The sequence below is a fragment of the Pleurodeles waltl genome, chromosome 4_1 (assembly GCF_031143425.1).
Source record: "Pleurodeles waltl isolate 20211129_DDA chromosome 4_1, aPleWal1.hap1.20221129, whole genome shotgun sequence".
Taxonomy (NCBI): Eukaryota; Metazoa; Chordata; class Amphibia; order Caudata; family Salamandridae; genus Pleurodeles; species Pleurodeles waltl.
The window spans coordinates 730,644,372-730,669,048 of record NC_090442.1 but is presented as its reverse complement, the minus strand read 5'-3'; the positions used below and the strand labels follow the sequence as shown (position 1 = coordinate 730,669,048).

General features: G+C 43.3%; 1 protein-coding gene across 1 annotated transcript in view; it reads right to left on the bottom strand.

Moving 5' to 3' along the window:
* EXOC4 (exocyst complex component 4) overlaps positions 1-24,677 on the bottom strand; it is a 1,633,445-nt gene that overhangs the window by 1,221,725 nt on the left and 387,043 nt on the right. The window contains exon 7 of the mRNA XM_069229316.1: positions 16,059-16,236. Within this exon, the coding sequence (XP_069085417.1) occupies positions 16,059-16,236 (178 nt within the window). The remainder of the gene's footprint in view (positions 1-16,058; positions 16,237-24,677) is intronic.

Genomic DNA, 24,677 nt, shown 5'->3' with positions numbered 1-24,677 from the left:
AGATGCACATTCCCCTAGATTTGATAAAAACTGTGCAGCACGCACAAAAGCAATCTGTCATGCAAGCAGTCACAGAGCAGTTGGGGAGAGGAAAGTTACCAGAACAGAAATGGCAAAGTGATCAGGTTTTAGGGAGAGTGATTGCTGCAGATTACCAAGGAAAAATCGAAATTATGCTGATACCTAGAAAATAATCTGATTCATTCATACAAATTGGAGACAGAATGGCCCAAATTGGCAAAAGTGCAGTGAATGGAGGTTTGGTAAAGAATGAGTCTGCCCCAGCCCTTCTGACAGTGCAAGAAAAGGGAAGCTGTGGCGCAGCAGATAAAAACCTCAGTGCTGATGTGTGGGCTGAAGCCCCAAGTGACCCTCCAGAACCTGCAGAAAATATAACAAAGGGCCCCAAAAACGTACTGCTGATTATAAAACAGGGAAAGAAAGAGGAAGGGTGCAGTTTAAATGAAAAATGTTATTTGCAAGAAAAGTCATACTTGTTTCTTTTGCAGATCCTACCACGTTTCGCCACTGTCCCTGAGTGCGCTGTGTGTTCCCCTTCCGGTGTGTGTGTGTGGGGTCGGGGAAGGGACCGAATCCCCAACCTGAACCTGGCTGAGTAAAGTGCCAGCACCATGGATCCATTTTGCGCAAACTGCGCCTTCAGTTCAAGTTCAACTTGTTTGCTGTGTTTTTTTTTTTTCCCTTCTCGTATGGAACTCTGACTTTTGCTTATCTTCCAGCAAACCTTTCAGGTGGACCGTGCACCTTTACATGAGCAGAACTCATGCCACATCAAATTGCTAACACTGTTGAATTAGAGACTCATTCAGAGAAAAAAAAAAAAAATTGCCCAGTCTTTTCTATGTAGATGTATCTGATGTGAAAGGTTATGAGATCAATGTGTTAATTCACTTCTATTGCTTTACAGGGATTGCTTTGATCATAATGTTTTTTTTGTGCTGATGTTTTTTTTTTGTTTGAAATATGAGATATGTGAAACAAAAATTCATTGGTCAAAGGGCGGAATGTCCTGCCATTTGATAAGTTTTGTTTTGACCAATGACTTTGTGTTTCACCACTGCGCATATTAGTTGCTCAATGTTCACCAGTAGCACATGGTATGTTTTGTTCAGTTTAGCCGCCTATGGGCTTTGACATTGCATTAGCCATTACATTCTGTATTCTGCCTATTGGCTTTGACATGCTGTATCCAGTCTAGCCGCCTATTGGCTTTGACATTGCATTCCTATTGGCTTTGACATGATGTATTCAGTTTAGCTGCCTATTGACTTTGACATGCTATTAGATATTCTGCCTATTGGCTTTGACATGATATCATATATTACATTTTGTATTCAGCTTAACTGCCTATTGGCTTTGACATGATATTATACATTACACTTTGTATTCAGCTCCGCTGCCTATTGGCTTTGACATGATATTATACATTGCATTTTGTATTCAGCTCAGCTGCCTATTGGCTTTGACATGATATTATACATTGCATTTTATATTCAGCTCAGCTGCCTATGGGCTTTGACATGATATAAGACATTGCATTTTGTATTCAGCTTAGATGCCTATTGGCTTTGACATGACACTAGACATTGCATTTGATATTTAGGTTAGCTGCCTATTGCCTTTAACATGACATTGCATTTGATATTTAGGTTAGCTGCCCATTGCCTTTAACGTGGAGTTAGACATTGCAGTTGAGAATCCAAGCTGTATTTTTCCAAGCTGTGTTTTTGCACCAGATGAACCAAGATGTTTTGCTCTCACAGTAGACTAGACCTGATAAGAGAGGGTACATAGGCGTTGTTTTTCCTCGCTTGAGCTTGGGAACAGGAGTAGTTTTGGAGACCTGGCCAGTCTCCAAAAGGCTTGCTCAGTTTCCCAGGTCTGAGAGGAGGGGGCACACCTTTGTAACGAATGTAACAGGCTGCAGAGGGTGAGATTCGAATCTGCCGGACCTCGTGCTGGAGCTTGGCGCCAGCTGCCAGCATCCCGTGTGGGTAGATGAAACTCTTTCTCGCGGCTGACAGGGGTCATCAGCTTGCAGACCTTAGAAAGATGTAGCTGTAAATAGTTCCTACACGGTGAAGTATTTGTTTTGCTTTGCATTCAATATCTTATAAATATAACCTGCTGTGTATATTGCAAACTGATATATTTTGTTTGATTAACGCGGACTGGAAAGCTACTAATTCGTCATTCATAAATATTAAGAATTAACAACAATAAAAGTCTTCTTTGACCTCAGAAGTGCATTTCTGTTGTGTTATGTTAGTGCTTAGAAACTAAATAAGAGAAAAAGCACTACAGTCCCGAGTTAGGTGCATATATTCCTGCCAGAGTGAACGGTGAGCCGTCTAGGTGTTCCTCCAGAATTACATATCTACTTTCTGTGCCTGCCTTGAAACACTCCAAATCAGCACCTTCTGGGCGACTGCTGATGTGGTTGTGCTGCATATCGGCACCCCTTCATTTAGTTTTTAGCTTCTGGATTTACGTATCAGTGAGATGGGTCTCTTATAATATGGCTTTGTGCACATGGCGGAGCCTTAAGATAGGCTCGAACCTGATAGCGTTTGATGTGGGTCGCCTTGCCATACATATTCCATGTCAACATGTTGTAGTGTAGTATGGCCATGTTATGTGGGGAGTTCATAACATGTTATATAACTACAGCAACTAAATAAAGGATGTCACGACCACTGTATGCATCACTCCCCCCGCCGCAACCGAAATGCAGTCCAATAGACACCCCTCATGGCAGACTCCCCTCTCCCTCACCTCTGCAAAAAAAAAAACAGGCAACATTATATGGAACAGTTCCAATAAAAATCCCCCAGCCTGTGGGCGAATGAGGCAGCTGCCAGCCACTCCACAGTAACAAACTGCTTAACAAGAATACAAATGGGGTCAAATGTGCCCATTTGGAAGTCTTTGGTGGAGCATGGAGCTTCCTAAAGTGTCTTACCCTGCGGCTTCTGCCCATAGGAGAAGGTACATTACCACATCCAGTCCGTACACAGAGTGATCACTGGTCTCTTAGTGGAGTCATCAGAAGACCAACACGAGTTCCCTGCTTCGGGGTCAGATTCCAATAGGTGGTCATCCCAGAGTACTGTGAAGGGATATGAAATAAGTTGGGTGGTCTCCAGTAAAGCGTTAGCCTGACCCTCTGCCATCTGAGTTCTGGTCGGTTTACCACTAGACATGCTGCAACCTTTGAATAGGGGGCGAGCTGCCAACCATTCCCCTTACTGCTGCTTCTCCCTGCAGCGGTTGGGCCAAACCTTTAGCGTGCAACCTCGTCCAAACACCCTCTGGGAATGCAAAAATGTTGGTTGTTTCGCCATCCCTGATATGGAGTTTTTCAGGAAACAGTAGAGCATATTTCACATTACCATCTCGGAGATGTTGTTTGACCTTGGTGTATGAGTGCCGCATTTCTTTGTACTTCCAGTGTGAAGTCAGGCTCTGCAGCCAGCAGCGCAGGACGGGCAGAGTGCTGCACCCACATGTCCCTGCAGCAAGCTGCCACCCACGCACTCACCGTCAGAAAGCGCCCTCCGCACCACAGGCAGTTGGTAGATCAAAAGGCAGGCCGCCGCACCCACGCCGCTCTCTTCATGCAATGCTGTGCGCCGGCCCATGCCATAGCAGCGGCCGTCACCTGGGAGGAACTCGCCGATGAATGTGGCAACCTTATTTGTAGTCCGTCACTCAGTTGCAGCTGATCTTCATACCCTGTGTCTATCCGGACAGCCGGAACCTAAATGGGTGTCACCAGCCTGCAGGGCACCCACAGGCACACAACATTATGGGGACTGGGTGGGGCAAAATTACAGGATTTTGTTGGGTCCAAAGCAGAGCTTAAGTTAAGACGACTGTTTTGGTCACCATCTTGGCCACATCCTAATTTACCCTTATGGTTTAGATAGATCCTGCAAGTCATGCAGGGAAAAGCAGACCTGCTTCGCTGAGAGTAAACATATTTGCTTACATCCCATTTCTTACACCCAACAACTGTGCCTCACAGCTTACTGATGCCTGGGAGCCATACGCTCTCACTATGGTTGAAATGTTTGAGGAATCCATCCAAGTCAGTAAAAGGCTGTTAAAAAACAAAGCAGGTAGAAGAAACTGCAAACAGAGACAAGAAAGAACAACAACAGATCAGGCATGTGACAACTCAAGGTATGCCACGTACACATAAAGGCATAAATAAGAGGTTCTGCATAGCGCCAACAAATCTGTCTGCTGAAGATAAGATTCAAACATTTAGCCCTTCTGACTGTCACATTTCAACAAACCCCAGCATAAAAGCTAGAAATGGTACAGGATAGGTGAGAGGTCTGCCACTACACTTCTCCAAAATCACATACTCACCTCGTGTTTAACTTCATTACACAGTGCAATTCTGCAGAAGATGAACATCGGTGAGAGAAAAATCAAGAGAAAGACAAGATTATAGTCGTAGGAGCAAAGAAGAATGCACGGTGGCTGAAAACTGCCACATCCTGATGTGAACGGTCAAATGAGTGGCACAAAATCCACCAAAATCCTAGCACGGAATTTGTCGGCCTTTGCTATAGAAATCATTGGCGTAAGAACCCTAATCCGAGATTCCCCTGTAAAATGTGATCCAGATATCTTTGCTCACAACGCCCCCCAATAACTCAGAACCAATTACCAGTGTGTGTGGTTTGTGATGTTCCAAGTACATTAATGCCAATTAGCTTTGGACAAAAATGACTATAGATCTTCTGAAAAGTAAAAATGACTCAAGTGAAACATTGCACATTTTCTTAAGGTTTTAAAAAAGGGCTGGAGTAAAATCACCGGCAGACAGTTTTGACTAAACCTAACTGTTAATGAAACCATGGCTAATGTGCTTCCGCCAGGCTAATGCCTCGGACACCTACATTGTCTCAGTGTCATTCAGTACCGCTCTGACAAAGTATAACCAATAACAATGCAAAAATAACATGTCTATTATACAATGCTTGCTGAAGCAGATTTGCCATATTGTGACACTATTTGTAACTGAGTTACTTTCAGAAGGTTCAGTGATATTCAGCTTAAAAACAGACAGGTAACAAGGAGTCAGACAGCTGTAATAAAAGCAACTGTATTATTTTATTTTTGATGGTGTAGAACACGGGTTCGAGATCATGCCAGGGCCTCAGGAGAACAACTAACTACGGAAAGCCTATCCATTCTGTTTATACCATTTATAAAGCGCTCTACCACCAAACTGGTATCCTGGCACGTCGGCGAGGACCTCTTATTGCCTGTATGACGTCAGACGGCGTCGCGTGGGCAATTGTGACGTCCTCGTCGACGTGCAGAAGCTAGGAAGAAGATTTCCGTCGAATGCTGGCGCAATGGGAGTATTCATTAGGTGAGGAATCCACAGGTAGTTGTATCCATCAGAAAAGCTTATTTAGGAAAGAGCCAAGTCTTTAAGGGCTTTCTAAACTGCAATAAGTCAGTTACAGATCTGAAAGAAGCTGGAAGTTGGTTCCAGAGTCTAGCTGCCGCAGTCATAGAGGGCCATTGTTAGAAATGGGGTTTCTGGTTGGCTAGGGTATGCACCTCAGCAAGGCAGGAACCACCACTCTAGTCAGGGCACATAAGTTACACACCAAGGATAACCTGTGCTCACCCCGACAGCTTGGCACAGTGCAGTCAGGCTTATCCTCAGAGACAAAGTGTAAAGCGTTTGCACAACACACACACCAGTGACACAAATACACCACACACAGAATTTTATGAATATAGTATATATTATGCACATAATATAGACCAACACAACATAAACCAGTAATTACTTTGCCAACTAGGCAATTGTCAATCACTGCCATGAGTGCAATAGAAAGAAAGGCTTCTATGTTGTACAGACCATCAAACACGATAACGGGACATGATGCATCACACCGGGCAAGTAAGTGATCTTGTGGGAGGCATAACACATAAATCACTGTGAAACCATAAGCAACTTGCAGATAACACAAATAGTATTCATAATCTTGCTAGTGAGGTACCAAAATGACATATACTGTCACTTCAGGGCATGAACTGCATCAGGGTGCAGAAACATGTACACAACTCATCACACTAAGAAAGTCATGATCGTACATTATAACTTCAAGACATGAAATGCAACAGAATGTGAAGTAATGATACTCAAGTCATAAATACGGCACTCACTATTCCACATATGCAACGTGAAAGGAATGAACATTTGCAAATTACCATAACGTCTTTGGGCAGAGTACATCTGTGCTCCTACTATCCACTACACCAGTGGTTCCCAACCTTTTGATTTCTGTGGACCCCCACTTTAACATTAATGGAACCCAGGCCCCCCAGTGAATCATCATTGGAATCCAGGGACCCCCGCCTGAGTCATTACTGGAAGCTGGGGAGCTAATTTGTCAATATTTGTTAATATTTTTTAATTTTCTAAGCAGTCGCGGACCCCCTGAGAAGGCTTCGCGGACCCCTATGGGTCCCAGAACCACAGGTTGGGAACCACTGCACTACACAGTAATCTCTGTGGGCTTCCAGGGATAAAGAGCAGGTTCCAGCCCACCTGCCTTTCCATTAATAGAATTACAGTAGTCGCTTTGTGCTACCGAAGAAATTTACTGATTAGCAGTAGTAATGTGCCTTAGAGTCTTACCTCCATTAAACTTGAGGGAGTTAGTGTTAAGCCAGTGGATAATATCCTTCATACAGTCATGAAAGGCTGTCAGTTGCTGGTTGCCTGCCAGCAACAGAATAAGTTGAGTGTCGTCAGGATAATTGAGTAGGCTGACATTATGGGATTTAATGAGTGAAATCAGAGGGGACATATAGATGTTGAAAAGTATCGGACTGATTGAGGAGCCTTGCAGCACACCTTAATTAATAGCCCAGAACTCAGAGAGAAATGGAGGAAAAGAGACCGTCTGACTTCTGTTCGATAGGTACAAGGGGAACCACTTCAATACACTACCACCCACACCAATCACAGCCAGACAGATCAGAAGCATTTTATGACAGACCGTATTAAATGTGACTAACAGTTATAATAAGATCAAGACTACAGATTGCCTCTCTTCTACCCACATTCTGAGTTTGTCCATAGCTGTGAGCAGAGCAGAATCAGACCCTTGGCTTGGCCGAAAGACAAACTGCTCCTCTTCAAGTAAATTATTGGCTTCCAGGTATTGGGACAATGTCTTACTCACAAACATTCTAGGATTTTGACTGGGTAAGGCAATAAGGATATAGGCCTGTAGTTATACGGAGTAGCCGGATCCAGAGATTACTTTTTCAGGATGGGAGTGACTATGGCTTTTTTTCCATGCAGAGTGTACCATGTATGACTGCAAAGACCAGCCACAAATTTGCCGGAGCACTGAGAATAAGTCCACCGCCTGTTCTCTCCAGATATTATATGGCAGGGGATCTAATGGCGAGTCCGATGAAGTGGCCATAGCCATAGCTCAAAAACACTCCTCTGTGAGGGGTTCAAAGTGTTCAAGTTTACTGGGGAAAATTACTTTCACCTTGTTAAGAGAAGTGGGAGAACCAGTGCTACCTGCCCGAACATCCGGGATGATCTGTGTCTGACTAGAAGTATTAAAACCTTTTAGAATTGTGTTGATTTTTTCCTACAAAAATACTGTAGGTCATCACAGAGGGCCTGCGAGGGCACAATTGCTTAACTCATGCAGACTGGGTTAGACAGTTCTCTCCTAATATCGAACACCTTTTTCACAATATTTAGGACAACCAACATAGCGCTGGCGTATTACACAGCATTGGCCTTTGCAATTCTCATCTTATAACCCCGCAAGGCAACCATAAGGGCCTTTTCTTCTTTATAGGCAGTACGCCATCTTCTTTCTGCACTCTGACAGGCTTGTTTTATAAGTCTAACCAAGGCGTTATACCAAGGTGCAGAAGGTTTCTGATGGGATTTCAATTCCTTGAGTGGAATGACCAAATCTAGAATTTCCAAAATTTGATTCTCCAAGGCAGAGTTGGTTACCTTCAACTAGTCTGTCTACGTCAATAGAGGAAGGCAGCTTAAAAATAGGTTTGGCATGACGAAACGTGTTAAAGTTTGTTCAAACTCTACCAATTCACTGAATAAACAAAAGTGACTTGTGGGAGCCAGACTCTCTGCTCCGAAGCAGAAAAGTCACAAAGGTGTGCTCAGTCCAACAGAGGGGTAAATTATTCACCTCAGTGGCTAGACCTTTTGTGGCAAAAATAAGATCCAGAATATGGCCGCCCTCGTGGTTAGGGTCTAGGATTAGCTGTTGCATTCTCAAAATGTCACAGGACCCTTGTAGAGAAGCTAGGCGCAGTAGTAGAGTCTCCTTCCGACACAAAACTGAAATCACAAAGTATGATAAAATTACAATGGACAAGAGCCATATTACTAAAAAATCTCAATAAGGGGCTGTAAATATGCACTTAACAGTCCTTGGGGGATGGTAACAGAAAATGTCAGAAAATAAGCAACCTCCATCATCTTTTAAATAAGAGCCCTGTTATTCCCAGCCAGCAAATGCATCCATCTAGCGGAACAAAGTCCCATTTAACCTTGAAAATAATGCCCACTCCTTCCCCCTTCCTGTTCAAACCGTAGTTTGTGAAAGGTCTTGTAGCCTGGTGGGCATGCCATGCCGAATTCAACGGCTGAGTCGGGGGAGGTCCAAGTTTCGGTTTAAAAAAAGTGCATCCCAGTCTTCAGACTTAAGAAGCAAGTGAATTTCCGTCACATGCTTCACTGGTGATTTTACATTCAATAATCTGTATTTTAGCATAGTGACCTGCGAAGTCGCATTGCTACAGGGGGAAACCAGATTGGAAATTTCTTCCTATAGGCGCTACATAAAAGCAGAGGTCTGCTTACCAATCTCTAATAGTTGTTCGCTGGTGTACTGGATTCTAGTGTACCAGGTTAACAGAAGATCTGAGGGCCAACCGAAAGCATGGCTGGCGATGTGCGCGGTCAGACACAAACATGCGCAGGCAGGCTTGCCTTTGGAATGCAGGCAGCACGCCTGCTGCACAGTCACGCCAGCATTAGTCTTTTATAGTCTCCTCCTTGTGAGGAATACCAGACCGACAACCAAGTTGGTTGCTGGGAGGTGACTCGCTCTTACAGGTAATCACTCCTAACAGTTCCAAATATATCGCTGTTCCCCAAAGTAAAAATTAAAAGAATAAAAAGTAAAGGTCAAACAGGTGTTTTACAATTTCGAGCAAAATACACTGAACTCAAAGAGCAGCGCTAAAAGTGTCAATAGCCCAGGTAGTTGCTGCGCGGTCGTGCCAGCATCGGTCTTTTAAAGTCCCCCCCTAGTGAGGAAGACTAGACCAACAACCAAGAAGGCGGCCGGGAGGTGACTCGCTTTTACATGCGATCACCGCTAATACTCCCAAATATATCACTGTCCCCCAAAGTAGAAATTAAAAGAATAAAAAGTAAAGTGCAAGCAGGTGTTTTAAAATTTGGTGTAAAATAGGCAGAATTAAAAAAGTGGCGTTAAAAGTGGCAATATCCCTGGTAGCGGCTGCACAGTTGCTTCAGCATCAGTCTTTTGCAGTCTTCTCCTAGTGAGGAAGACTAGTCCAACAACCAAGATGGCATCCAGTAGATTACTTGCTCTTACATGCAATCACCACTAATAATCCCAAATATATAATTGTCCCCCAAAGTAGAAGTTAAAAGTATAAAAAGTAAAATGCAAGCAGGGGTTTTAAAATTTGATGCAGGGGGCGTGGCCACGCCAGCATACAAAATGGCCGCACAGCTGTGAGGCTTCACCACCGAATGCCCTGAATTGCCTAGAGCGTGGCATCGCCACTTTAATTGAGGGCAGAATAAGCCCCTGATTCCCTAGACAACGCAGGGTAGGCTCCAGCGACGCGGCAACCTGCGGCTGTATCCCGCAATCGGCATGCACAGCCTGTGGCCCAGCCTACCTCAGAGCCCCTGTGGTGACAGGGGCTGCAGTTGAACCTGAGGCCACAAGGCTACCAAGCATCCCACCAGGCTGCCTTGACATCGCCACGATGGACCAGGACCTGCTGCCCACCAGCCACATTTGGATGCTCCGCGAGGAGAGTGTAGTACTGTGACGGCGGCAATGGGAGAGACAACGCGCTGGGAAAGTATCAGCCGAGCGGCCGCCCTCTCTGGTATGCTCGATCATTTTGCCTTACGCAGCATACACAGCGCTTTGAGTGCCCGGATTCCCACTAACCCCCTCACCCCAGATGATTTTCTCCTTTGATTCTGGTAATCAATACTCTCGATGGAAGAAGGCTATTGTCTACATTATATCATACTTCGATCGGATTGCTACCGGCTTGCGACTCCCAACTGGGGGAAAGGTGGGAACAGGATTTAGGGCTCCAACTGTCAAATAAGACATGGAACTTTTGCTGCACTCAAACTAAGCTGACCCCACCCCCCCAACCATAAACAAACTGATACATTACAAATCCCTCAGATGCATCTACCTCTCGACCAGCACTTTGGCCAAATTGGATCCCTCTTGATCCTCTCACTGCCTGAAATGTAGAGCCTCCGATGCAGACATTTCTCACATGGAACTGTGAGCACATTGGCACGTACTGGAGAGCCGTATTCTCATGAATGTATGATGGAACAACTAATGAGAGAACCACGCATGCCTGAACAATACGGTCGGAACAACGGCCGCGTTGTTACCACGAATGCCTCTACCACGCATGCCTTTACAACAATTTTTCATTGTAAAAGCATGCCTAGTAAAGGCATGTGTGGGAACAGCACGTGTGGTTCTAGCATACCACACCCCGACCCACCCTAAGGATCAAAAGCACCCCATCCCTAATACTAAAACTACCCCCAAACTCCCACCCGCCCCTAAAAACAAAAGTACCCCAACACCCTACTCACCCTGAGCACTAAAACCTTCCCCAACCCGCCACCCCTGAAAACAAAACAAACCAGACCTCCACCCCTAAAAACAAAATTACCCCAATCTCCCCACCCCGCCCCTAAAAACAAAACTAACCTGACCCCCTCACCCTGCCACTATAAACAAAATTACCTCAACCCCCCACCCTTGCCCTTAAAACCAAAACTAGTCGGAACCCCCACCCCTAAAATCAAAACCACCCTGATCCCACCACCCCTGCCCCTAAAAAAAAAACTATCCCCACCGACCCTGAGCCCTAAACCCTTCCCCGACCCCCCACCCGCCCTAAAAACAACCAACCCCCACCCCTATAAACCAAACTACCCTGAGCCCCCACCCCGCCCCTAAAAACAAAACTAGCCTCACACCCCTCACCCCACCCATAAAAAACAAACTACCCCAACCCCACAACCCCTGCCCCTAAACACCAAACTACCTGACCCCCCACCCCAAGACCTTAATCCACCCTCCACTCATAAAAACTACCCTCAACCCTGCCCCAACCTCACTTACCTGACCAAACTACCCCGATACCACCACCCTACCCCTAAAAACCAAACTACCCCAACCCCACATCCCAGCCCTTAATCTACACACAACCCCCAAAAACTACCCCCAACCCCACTTACCTGACCAAACTACCCCAATCCCCCATCCCCTCCCCTAAAAACCAAACTACCCCAACCCCCGCCCCAAGCCCTTAATCCACCCCCACCCCTAAAATCTAACCCCAACTCCACTAACCCGACCGTGTCCTCTCCCAATCAACTCTGCCTATTTCTCCTCCTTAACCACACATATGCGAGGTTCAGCACATGCGTGGTTAAGGCAGAGGAAAAAGGCAGTTATTGCTCTGGCAAGCGTGGCTACGCTTGTGTTGTAGGCATCATCGTTGTTCCGGAGTCGTTGTTCAGGACGTTTGACGTTTCACATTCTCACAACCATCCACGATGGCTGACATAACAATTGTACCAGCCCCTTTAATGGCCCTACTGGGCTATGTAGCTGAGATGCCACCGGTACAAACGGGTTCCATCCTTCCAGTTGGCTAATCATTTGACATGGCCTTGTCACATCTAGCTAAAACTTTACTCTCACATCATCTGGAGCCCGCCAATTCATGGCGATATCGCTATTACTGGCTGGAAGAGAGATTACCCAGCACTGGGGTAGCATAAGCTGCCAACCCACGAACGACTGGATACATTACTCATATTCTAACCCTTGTTGCCTCGGATGTCGCAATTCAGTACACATTGTTCCCTACCTTCATTGCTATTATAATAATGAATGTACCTGACTGTGTGCTAATATGTACGTGTTGATCTCATGTAGCAGTTGCATCATAATTTCCATACACAGAAATAGTCATGATCTGTTATTGTGTCCATTGCAAAATGCTAACGTTTTAAAAAAAAAAAATTGGTGAAAAATATGCAGAATTCAAACAGCAGAGTTAAAAGTGTTAATATCCCTGGAAACGGACGTGCTATCGTGAGGAAGACTTGTCCGACAACCAAGATGGCGGCGGGGAGGTAACTCACTCTTACAGGCGATCACGCCCTAATAGTCCCAAATATATCACTGTCCCTCAAAGTAAAAGTTATAAGAATACAAAGTAAAGTGCAAGCAGGAGTTTTAGATTGTTCATACGCTGCTGTCTTGTGGCTTAACCTCCTGCAGAACAACACTAGACATCCCTATCTGACAACAGATCCATGCCACTCCTTTCCAGTGTAATACTACTCAGATCTCGTGTGGGCTTATATTTACAATGTAGATCACTTAGTTAAACATTGTTTTTTTTTTTTTTTAATTATGGATTGTTTTGTTACAAAGTCTGTTGGGCCACTGACAGAACACATTATGTCTTCAGTGCATGAGCAAATGGCACATAGAAAACATTTAAACGTGAGCTTGGTTTTCTGTCGTTCTGCATGTATACGCCACGTAAAGTAACAATTGCCTCTTGTAAAGCATATGACTGATGCCGCAATCCAACTCTAAATATGTCGGAGAACAGCACAGAGGTTGAAAAATGGCAGCAAGGAGGGTGAAATACGGAGGCTCCCATGTGTCACCTAACAGCAGTTGAAGAAAGAAAAAAGTGAAAAGTTACATTTGAAAAGGTTCTGGGCCATTATATTTCATGTAATTCAATGTAAAAAAAATGAGTTAGGTGGGACTTCCTTTTCAATGTCAGGATCAGCACATGTGATGGTGCTTTTCTGGGGAAGATGCTACAGATTCTGGGAAAGATAACTTCGTAGCTTTGGCCCGTCTGCACCTCCATGGCTACTACACCCTTGATCCAACCATACTTCCTGTCCCAGATATCATCAAACTCCACGTGGTATTACTGCACACTAAAATAGCCATCAGCGCTGTGCTCAGAAAGTAATCTGAAAATACCTTTAGATATTCATATACACGTTACATATTCTTATGCATTAATGCCTTTCATTAACATTTTCAGCCGAATCATGACTAATATATAAACTGTATATCCGCGAAACAGTGCCTCATACTTATGCTCTTATCTCTGCAGAACATCCATGTATCTAATATGCTTCAACAAACAAAACATCTAAGTTACATACAGGAAGGGTTATTTTGAGACAACTCCTGGTCCCATCCTTCCAGTTGGCTAATCATTTGACATGTCCTTGTCACATCTAGCTAAAACTTTACTCTCACATCATCTGCCAACTACAGTACACATTAGACCCAGGGAATTATCATCTGCAAAGTAAGACTCCGAGGCATACAACTATACGGTTGCCACCTCAACAGCACACTCAAAGCAAGCTATAGTCTTCCAACATTACATATCAGATAAGACTACTGCCCACTCTAAGTGCACAATACGGCTCTAAGCCACCCAGCTGGCTACATGTTTGCCACCTCCATGACCCCCCTAAATCAATGTATACTCACACTTCACCGTTCACCATGGAATGGCACCAAAGTCACATAAAAGGCAAATACATATTGATACTTCACACTCACTGGAAGTCGATTGAGACCACCCTAGCAGAACAAAACAAACACTAACGTCCATTCACATGATGCTCCACAAAAATTAAAAACAGGATCTAGCAGGCCACTTCTAATATAATCCAAAACAAAGCAACACACTACAACAACCTTGCTGGCTACTATCCATTAAGACCCCATAACAGAAATACAACCAAACACAACCACTTTGACTCTGGTCAACAAAAATCCCAGAAATTAAGTGTCTTCAAATCGCAAACATTTTCAGGATCATATCTAAAATTTATCTGCCTGATGTGAAAGTGCCTTAAGGACTTCAACCTCTAACCATTGTTAGCAAGTTGAAAGTGCCAGGTTTTCTTATTGTAATGGTACCACTTCAAACAACCTGCATAGATGGGACATTTGGATATGAAGAGTCAGACCACATGGTCAGTGGTGCAAATCTGTGACAATCATTCCTTCTCAACTGCTACCCCCAAATTAGATGTATGAAACACCCTATGAGAGGTATGTGACACCTGTCACCAACAATTTCTGCCCGCCAGTCTCATCCTGCCACACTGAGCATTGACAACAATGATCTTCTCCTCTAGCAACAATAAAGCTTGTAATAGAAATTATATTTGTCAATGAATCCCCCATACTGCCAATCTTTGGTCACTCTCCCTCAGCCAATCTTTCCTACTGTGAGGTTTGACTTTGTATTGCAGTAGCAGCTGCTGCTCTCCCCTCAAATAGTTGTTATTTCAAGAGTCTCAGTGCTCTGTGGAGCGTCTATCTTACTCTGCTGTGGACCACAGAGAAGTACCTCACTGGTGAATTTTCACCACTGGTCCTTCTTTGTCCTTAGTGCGCTTCAGATGTGATGAAAGAGTTCAATACCTTTAAACCTGTCCAGATCCCCCCCTAAACTAGGGTACACTTTCCAGTCTCCTCTCTCCTGTAGAAGCTGTCCACTGGGTTCCTAAAAAAACTGCACTTGCTGTCTACAGGGTCTGCTTCTCTGGGTGTGGGCCAATTCTCATTCCACTCTCAGCTGACCATCTTTTTATCTTACATTACCTCAGACGGCTTTCGGTGGCACAGGGCTAGGTCCACAGGCAGCCCCATCCAGTTTTTTTACTCGGTTTTCTACTTTAAGTGCCAGAGAAAGGTTTCTCTGGTTCCAGAGAAAATATGTGGGATCACACCCAGTTCCTGGACCGCACATCCGGCACATAGTTACAACATTTGATTTGAACAGGATTAAGAGGATTACTGACCCTACTTCACATCCTCTAAGCTCTCACTGAACTTGCCCATAGCCCCATTTTGAAAGGGGTCAAGATCCAACGTCTTTGGGGGGGAAAGGTGCTAGAACATAGGAAAAAGTATAACACAAGAACAATAACCAATAAGCACAATGGAATTGAATCAACAAATATGCTGCATTGCTCTAGTCCTGTCCCTGGTAGTAAGTCATACAAAAAAATCAATAAAAAATTTAACAAAATCCTACGTGCATTTTTACATACAACTAGTTTCCTGCCTTTTTCTTTGTGAAAAATCTATATTTGTGCCTTGCTTCTTTCCATCAATCCAGTGCTCCTTAGCGTTTATGCCTGATGTTTCGAATGTATTACAATAACAGCAGTGGGAAACCAAGCATCTACAAAGGCAGGGCACTGGGATCTTTAGAGGAGACACTGATCACTTAAATTTAATGCCGGCTCTCTACACTAAGGCAACTCTTACTGTCCCGATTGGGCAATCGGCAGCTGCCTGCCGTTTGTCAAAAAACAATAACCAAACTACAACGGTAGAAGTGTATCAGCACGAGATCCTTTGTGGTTGGGGGTAAACATATGTACTGTGGTTAGCATCGTAGTACAAGCAGTTTATTTACAAGTATAATGCTGCTGACTGCCACTTACACAAAAGTTTTTCAAATAATGTAGCTCCTTTCAAAATGGACTACTCTCGCAAACACATTTTCAGAAAACAGGAAGCAGAGGTAGCCTAGTCTACTAGCCCACAATCCAAATGCAAACATCCTGCCATTTTAGGCTTCACTGAAAACGTATTAAATATTACCTGAAGAACGGCTTGGATTTTGACCCAGACATCCGCCATGTCATACAATTTAACGTCACCGTCCTGCTGGCTGGTAGGAGATGCCACTGTTAGCTGCAGATGTGCCAGAACAACTGCATGAGCCGAAGCCACTGCATTGAATTTGTCGAAAAGAAGCTCGAGAAGTTCCAGAAGCAGTCTAGAAAACAATATATACAGAGGTGAGTTAAATAAGGTCTTTGACATATAAACACGTGTATCTCCGCATTCTATGCTACATACAGAGAAGGAAATAGAACATTTCAGTGATACATCTAGTAGATTGGGTGTTCAAATTAAGAAGAGTTTTCACTTTTGTTAAACTTAAGTAAATCACCTTTTGCTATTAGTGAACGCATGAGCGAGTCCCAACACCTGTTTTTGCTAGGAGACTCTGCCCTATAGCCGCATATAGCTGGGTGTAGTTACTAGTAGTAATATTGGGTAGACAACTGGATTTTGGCTTCCTATTTGATGGTAGTATTGGGTAAATGTGTGCAAGTTGGGGTGAATCAGATCCCTAAATACCACCCGGGCTAAGAAGAGGTTTTCATTTAAGTGGGAGTGACATGAACAGGAGGCCAACAAGACAAGGAGAAGCAGACCAAGTGTAGTGAAAATAAGTATGTTTGACCACTGACTTTGTGTTTCCCCACTGTGCATATTAGTTGTTCAATGTTCACCAGTTGCAGATTACATTTTGTATTCAGTTTAGCTGCCTATAGGCTTTATGGTGGCAGTGGACATTACATTTTGTATTCAGTTTAGCTGCCTATTGGCTTTATTGTGGCGTTAGACATTGCAGTTGAGATATTGCAGATGAGCTGTGTTTTTCCACATGGTAATCTAAGCTTGTGTTTTTCGTATTTTCTCTTACCGAACACGATAGCATGATAAGGAAGCGCATATTTTGTGTTTTTCCTTAGTGCAGGGAAGGACTCGGCCTTGGGAGATACAGCCTTGAAAACTTTGCCAACTTTTGACGTTGTTTCTTCCAACTCTGACCTACAGTAGCCAGCATGTTTTGAATATTCTATAAAAGGTGTCCCTGGGCAGCAGCGAGGGGGAATTTTCCGAGACTTTAGTCAGGAGTGGACGTCAACTGCCTGAACTACTGTGAGGGTGGAAAAACTCTTTGTCACAGTTGAACAGGGGTCAACTTGCTGGCATGAGAAAGATGAAGAGCAGTGATAGGCCCTACAGTGATGAATTTTGACTATAGTCTTTGCTTGGCAGTTATGCTATAATATAATCACATATATTTGCTGTGTACATTGCAGTTGAGAATCACTTTGATATTTTTTCCTTTCATTGCTGTGACTATTTTTAAACGTGTGCCTCCAACCTACGAATCTCCTCTCTAAGGAACCTCGTGGTGAAGTAATAATAAATGTCTTTAAACTAAGAAGTGCATTCCAGAAGTTTTTGTCAGCTCGGTCATTAGTGAAAGCAAAACAACATGAGTCAGGGTAAACACACCTTGCGGAAGGAACTACAAATCAACAGGTAAGACCCAACTAAAGGATCATAGAGAGAGAAATGAGGAAGTTCATAAAACGAAGAGATCATGCAAGCTGGGAAACAGATGATGAATTAAAATAAACAAACACAATGAAAAGAAGTCAGAACTAGGGCGTTAGAAACATACACAGGTGCATAGGGGAAACAGACTTGGAACTGGAAAGAGAAACAAGGTGACAGATGCACACACTGCTGGACATTGAAACACGGACACAAGTGTATGAACATATAGGTAAAAGGGCAACGGCTGTTTAAGAGAATATTAAACCACTTTTTTTCTCTGATGAATCACTGTTACATACACTCAAAGGAACCAAGACACAGTTTAGGGCGCAGGCAGGACAGTTTTAGACATATGTAAGGCTAGTGAAAAATCCCAAATAACTAGGGAAGGATTTCCTGGTAGGCTTGTGCTGCTGACACCTGGAGGAAATTCCATGTCTCCACTTTTGTGATTGCTCTGAAGCATCACAGTACCTACTAATGATTAGGACTACATGTGAGGAAGGCCGAGGGACCCTATTTTTGGAAGGTGAATCGGATATGATCTTTGTCGACACAAAATTGGATTTGGGAAACGTCGGTTTTAACTTGTGCAGTTTAAATTTCTACAGTGTATCTATTTTAAATCCTCAATCATACATAAGATTTATGCATTCTATACTGATCAATACTGAGATGCAGACACTGGCAAGCAGGTTTTGCCACATGATCGGGTCCTGTCCAATAATTAAAGCGTATTACAAGTTAATGATGTCTAAACTCAAGGAAATTGTGGGATACCTAGTTGATCTTTCCTTATAAAAGTATACATTGGATTTACATCCAAGACCTAAAAAGAGAAACTGTTACAAATGAGTGGTTCTTTGCCTATTTATTACTAGCTAAGAGAAGATTTGTAATTTATTGGCTGAAGCGTTCTGGCCCAATGTTTACCAGTGTATTGGAGATGTACTGAACTACCTATTTCTAGACTGTAGAGAGATATGGAGTGGAAGAAATATTGCGGAGAATGGGGTTTCCCGGTAGACTCTCTGCTCTGCCCAACAATAGAGAGGGGTCACCTTAAATGACTGTAATTTGTTTTTATAAATTATTATAGAGTGGATTTGCAACTCACCATTAATGTATCCATTCCCCTTTTGATCTAAAGCCCCGATTCCAATGTTGCCATTTGATACGCAACAACATGTGTAAAATTTACTAGACCTGACCCGTGTGTGTGCTATTTTCAAACAATTATTTTAAAAATGCAGGTCATACATACCCGTTTCTCTGCTGAATATATACAAAAATATTTATTTGTGGATATTTGCGTACAGATTAGATAAAGGTATTGCTACAATTATAGGATATATAAATAATACAAAAAGACACAAGCTTCTCAAACATTCTAAAGCAGTGAGATACAATCATCATGATAAGGAAGTAAATCACAGGCAAGGACTCTACAGAGATGCGTAGACAAGATCAAGACCCACTGAAAAGGAGACGGAGGATAGACTAACATTCCTTTACAGATCGGCAAGGGAATGGTGAATAGCTAGGAGGACAGAGACCTATACAAAGATACAGATCAGGAATAAGAAGACAAAAATGGAAACCGAAATAACACCCCCGTACCTCATCATTACATCTGCCACAGGATAAAAAATCCAAATGACATAAGCATACCCAGCGCATCAAACAACAGCACCAAAATATGACCAAGCCACCTCACACAAAACCGTAACACTACGCCACACCACCACAACATCCTACAATATACTACTGCACATCACACTGCACTTCAATATACACACACACAACCAATCATTCCAGAGCAAATCGAATCCTACTTTACAATACCATACTAGTGCAGAACATGCCTCCCTCCCATAATACATTGCATCCAGAACACAAGAAAAAAAATGGTTACTTGCCTGAAGGAGTAGTCGTAAGCTTGAATACTGGACTCACAAGCTGTGAATTTGCCACCATCTAGTGGCTGGGTCCAGAAAGTCCTTTTTAGGTGGAGCGCATGTGCTTTGACCTGTTGTAAGTATTGTGTGCTTTTAACCACGCCCACCTCACACACATCACTATCACTTTGTTGTAATTGGCAAATGCTTTACGTTTGTCCCTCCTTGTGGTGGTTTTGTTACCGCCTTGCTGACTGCCCCTGTTACATGGATAATTGCACGATTGCTGATACGTTTGACTGCGAACAAAATTCTTTTTCATTTTGTGTCTCTCCTAAGCGCTCATACTCATGGCAGCCTGGCGCTTTGAATCGGCTCGCTTATGTCAATTAATGTTTTACTTTTTATTTTCAATGTATGTGCCAAGAAAAGTCAAGTTAGTAATTCACAACACTAATAGCTCTAATTTGAGCATATGCGAAACCCATTACATTACACATGCTAGTTTTCCTTTTTCTTTTGGTTGGCGACCGATGTGGGCACACTGTTCCTCTATAACGTTAGGCACGCACGTTAAACCCCAGTACGTAGTTACCATCCTTAGATTCTTTTTCCCCTTTTGGTGATAGGTATTGTTTTAGGGCTTCGTAAATCTTATGGTTTGTATGCTTTCTATACCCTATTTGAAAACTCACACCTGTTCTATGGGGGGGTAGGGTTTATATCCAAAAAAGCCTCCAAACTACTACTATATTTTTATTTGCAGGTTAACCTTTTCTGGATTCATATGCTACCTCCCACCGGAAGTGTGTGTTTGCGAACAGGTGTTGCAAGACATCCTGTCCTACTTGTACTTTTGTGTTAACTTGAATGTCAAAGTCTGCAAGAATGCATGACAATACATGATTGCAATGTTAATGCAGATGTGTTTTGTGAATGCCCAGAAGATATCATAGGCTATGAATGGTGGAGTGTTTTTTTTCTCTTTCCTACAGGAGTGTGCTCTTGGTCTTTCTTCCAATGGCACCCTCACTAGTTTGTAGCATGTTTGGATAGTCTGTACTATCCACTTTGCAATGGTGGGCTGGAATCCCTATGTCTGAATTATCTAATGAAACAAAGAACTGGTTTCCCTAAATGTCCTTTTTTGCCTCTTTCAGTCTGTAGGTAACTGCTCTCCTAACGCTCAGTGTGTGTAATGCTCTCTGCGAGCATCTTTGGCTGTTGAAACAAAGCTGGCAGTTGTTTGAGGGGCACAACGTGAGGTATCACTTCAGGCAAAAATTGGGGGTTTGTGAACTTGTAGGTATGCCTCCTTTATTGTGTATGACTGAAGTACGCTAACTGCGTAATGAAAAAATGCCCACCAAAAAGATTTTTCAGTGTTTGGTGTTTAGGTTCCACATACGTGTGTGTGTGCTGATCTTAGTGGAGCAGGAATCTGAGGTGTATGATTGGGATCACATTCAGATCCGGTTTCTGGACTAAGAAATGAAAAGAGTACATTTTCATGTTGCACTCTGCTGAAGGGACCTTTTCTATGGTAAGTTTTTGTAACAGGTCTTGTCCCTTGTCAAGTATTTTCTTCAGTTTTATGTTCAGTGGTTTTCCAGTTCTATGCAGTATCTCTGCTGTATTATGTTTTACATCCAAAAGTGAATGAATGAATGACGGTGTTTTGTACAGCGCAACTGTCGCAGTTCATGACTAAGAAAAGAAAACCTTACATCAAATTATGAGAGAGTGTCAGAAGACGTCTGACAGACCAAAGATCCAAGTTTTCAGCTGTTTTTTAAACCTGTCTTCGAATTCAATCGTCTGAAGATGTATAGGCATACAATTCCATGCCTTGGCTTCTTGTACTGCAAAAGATTTACATCCTTTCGTTGTAAGTTTAAAAATGGGAACCTTGATTGTGATACATTTTCAAAGCTTTTTTAAACTCTGTTAAATCATCAATCAAATGGGCCTTTCTCCATTTTTGTTCAAGATGCTTGCAATTGAGGTGCAATAGGAGCTGATGGCCAAGCCCGGGACTTGTGTTTTATATTAACTAAAGGGGCAAGTCGGTTAATAGCTTCAGAGACCCAAGTGTTAAATGTGAGTTCCTTTGCAATTACATCCCCTATAAGACACGGGGTCTTTATGGAAAAGCTCAACGGCCAGGTTGGGGTTAGCAAGACGTTTGGTCCATTGAAGGGTTACCTTGGGACGGGGCTTGGTAATACAATTTGCAGCTTCGACTCCTAACTGAAATGAGATTAGAAAGAGATCTGACCAAGTCGTTTTAATGGAAAAATCAGTCACTAGGATGGAACTATTCGTAAAGACATCATCTGAGGTATGCTCTGCATTATGAGTGGGTGTGGTTATCAATTGTCGTAGGCCAAATGAACCTAAAGTGTCAATAAAATTAGATGCCTCCAACATTTATTTTAGATTCCAGATGGAGGTTAAAATATCCAAGTATTGAGAAGTTAGCAGAGGGAGGAAGGGTTGAGCGATAGCCTCCCTAAGGGATGTTAAAAAACTAGCATAATGCCCAGGAGGGCGATAAACCAGACCGCCTACAAAAGAACCCGAGGGGCTAATCTTAATGCAGAAACCAATACTTTCTGCTTCTTCAAAGGACTCAAACTCAAAGAAATGGCATTGAAACACAATTCGGAGTACGACTGTGAGACCTCTACCTCGCCGGTTAGGCCTATCTTTCCTCATGATTGTAAAGTCAAAGAGGAGTGCTTGCGCAATGTCAGGGTTACAAAAATCATTTGGCCATGATTCTGTGATAAAAAGACAATCCAGTTGGGTCTCATTAAGCAAGTCATAAATCTTTTGTGAGTGTTTGCTTTGCAAGCGAGTATTGATGAGACACCCAGAAAGGGTATTTATCCTTGCTGGCAAAGGAGTACTACTGCTAGCCTTAAGAGGCATTGCAAAACTCTATCTGCACTTAATACACAAGAGTGGTCCCTTAAATAACTCCAGGGAGAGAGTCAATTCCCAATTTTTTTAAGCTGTCATATAACTGTAGTAGAGATTCTGAGGTCACTTGTATACCTTGTGGGGATCGAGCAACATTGCTGGCGCTGGTCGAGTTTGGTTTGTGGACGGGCGCAGAAGGGTTTGGCTTTGGTGAGCCAGCGGCAGGCACCCGCTGCGCGCATCCACCGTGCGTCCGCTGCATCCTCCCAATTAAATGCTGTGAGGCCCAAAAGGAACACTAGAGAGCTAACTGGAAAAAAGATGAGCGCTCTAGATGGCCTACAGGAAGAGGATATTTTAAAGTGAGTTATGCGAATCAATACACCTTTCCAGTGAAACACAGTAATATGGAATTTCAAAATTCAGGCTATCCCCCATCCGAAGGTTAGAACAGGATTAAAATGTACTTTAAAAACACAGCAAACAATTTTTAAATCAACAGGCAAGAAAAAAGCAGTGTGAAGGCACGAACCTAGCTCTAGTTGCTGTGCATCCACTGCATCCATCCAATTAAATACTGTGAGGCCCAATAGGAAGACTAGAGCACTAACCAAAAAATAAGATGTCCGCTCTAGATGGCCTAAAGGAAGAGGATACTTTAAAGTGACTTTACGTCCAGGTGATCTTCCTCCATTTGTGGAGCAGGCCCGCCTACTGGTGTTAGAAGTAGGGGGCTGCCCTCTAGATAGCACTTGGAAGTTTCTGCAGACACTCTTGAGGTCTGCCTTTACCTCTTGCCCTCCCTCGAAAGGGCTGGCTCTGGTACTGTTGGTACTGCCATGAGGTGCAAGATCACTCTACCGTGGTGAGTTGTGTGGTCTGTGTCTGCAGTGGGTAGGGTGAAAAAAACCTCTATCCGTAAGTCTCCTGTGCAAGCTATGACTATCTTGAAGCATCCCCTAAACTGTAGCTCACATGGCCCGGGCTGTGTCATAGTCCTTTATTTGTTGCTGAGACTCGCCCACAGCTGCTCCAAACAAGTTCTCTCTATGCCTTCCGAGTGTGGTACCTGTGCAGATTTGCCTGCTCGCAGTATCAGCTACATCCAGGCTATCATCTTCCCATCTTGGATTATCCCTTTGGCCCTTTTCTTATATTCATCTGGGAGATGTCGTATCAACTCTGTTTCTACATACCGTTGTTGACCATATCTGTTCAAGAGTGCAATGAAGTTTGAGATCATCCACTGTGTGGCTGCTGATCTCTCAATCTTTCTGCCTACCACGCTCTCTTTGTCTTGTAGTGGCCCAGAAGAAGAGTGAGTGTTTGGAATTTTCCTGACAGCTGATAGTATGAGTGAGTCAGCCAGTGCATTGTTTCTCCTGATATATAGAGTTGAGTAGCATGGAAAAAAACTGTTTTCTTTTGCGCTGATATTGATATCTATAGTTGAAAGCATGCCTGTGCTTTTTCCTACTCTAGGTGTTCCCCATAGGTGTCTGCTGCCCTTTTAACTTGCGAATTATACAATGAAAGGTTACCAGTGGTGAAGACTTAGGGAGTATGCATTGAGACCTTCCTCAGATGAATCTTTGTAAAAGCCTTCAAGACATCCTGTTTCTGTGTTAAGTCGGCCATGGGATGTCATATATATATGTCATTTGCTTCAAATAACAATTCCTGTTCTGGTACTTGAAATTCAGTTTCTCACTCGGTTTCACCTGTTTTCTCTGTTGACTTCTGTGGTATTTGGTAGCTCTTAAAGGAATAATCAAAATCATTTTTTATTTGTAGTAGAGATGTTATTTCTGGTTTGAGCCTGCATATTATCCTTAATGTCGAGAGCTCTCTGTTTGGCATCGAGCATCAGCATCTCCCATCTTTTTGGGGTCAAGTGGTCCTTTTGTGACAGCTTTTCCTTTGCCCTATCTCCTTTCAGAGTTGAGCTGGACTATGAAGATTTGTCCTCAGTGAACTCTTTCAACGTTGCCCTATGCAGTTCATTTGCTTTCGTTTTGCTTCTAACTACTTTGCGTTTTGGTGTCACGGCTGTTTCTGGAGACTTGAAGGCTTCGGTTCAGCCCCACTGCAATCTTGTGGTATTGTGTTTGTTTCAGGATTTTTCTCTCCGTGTGTCGCTTCTTGGGACCCTCTTCTCCCCATGGTACAAAGTTCTTTATCTCGGACCCCTGTTCTCCTTTGACCTGCTCTGTATCTTTGACAATTTCCTCGGAGACTAGAGGGACTCCACCGA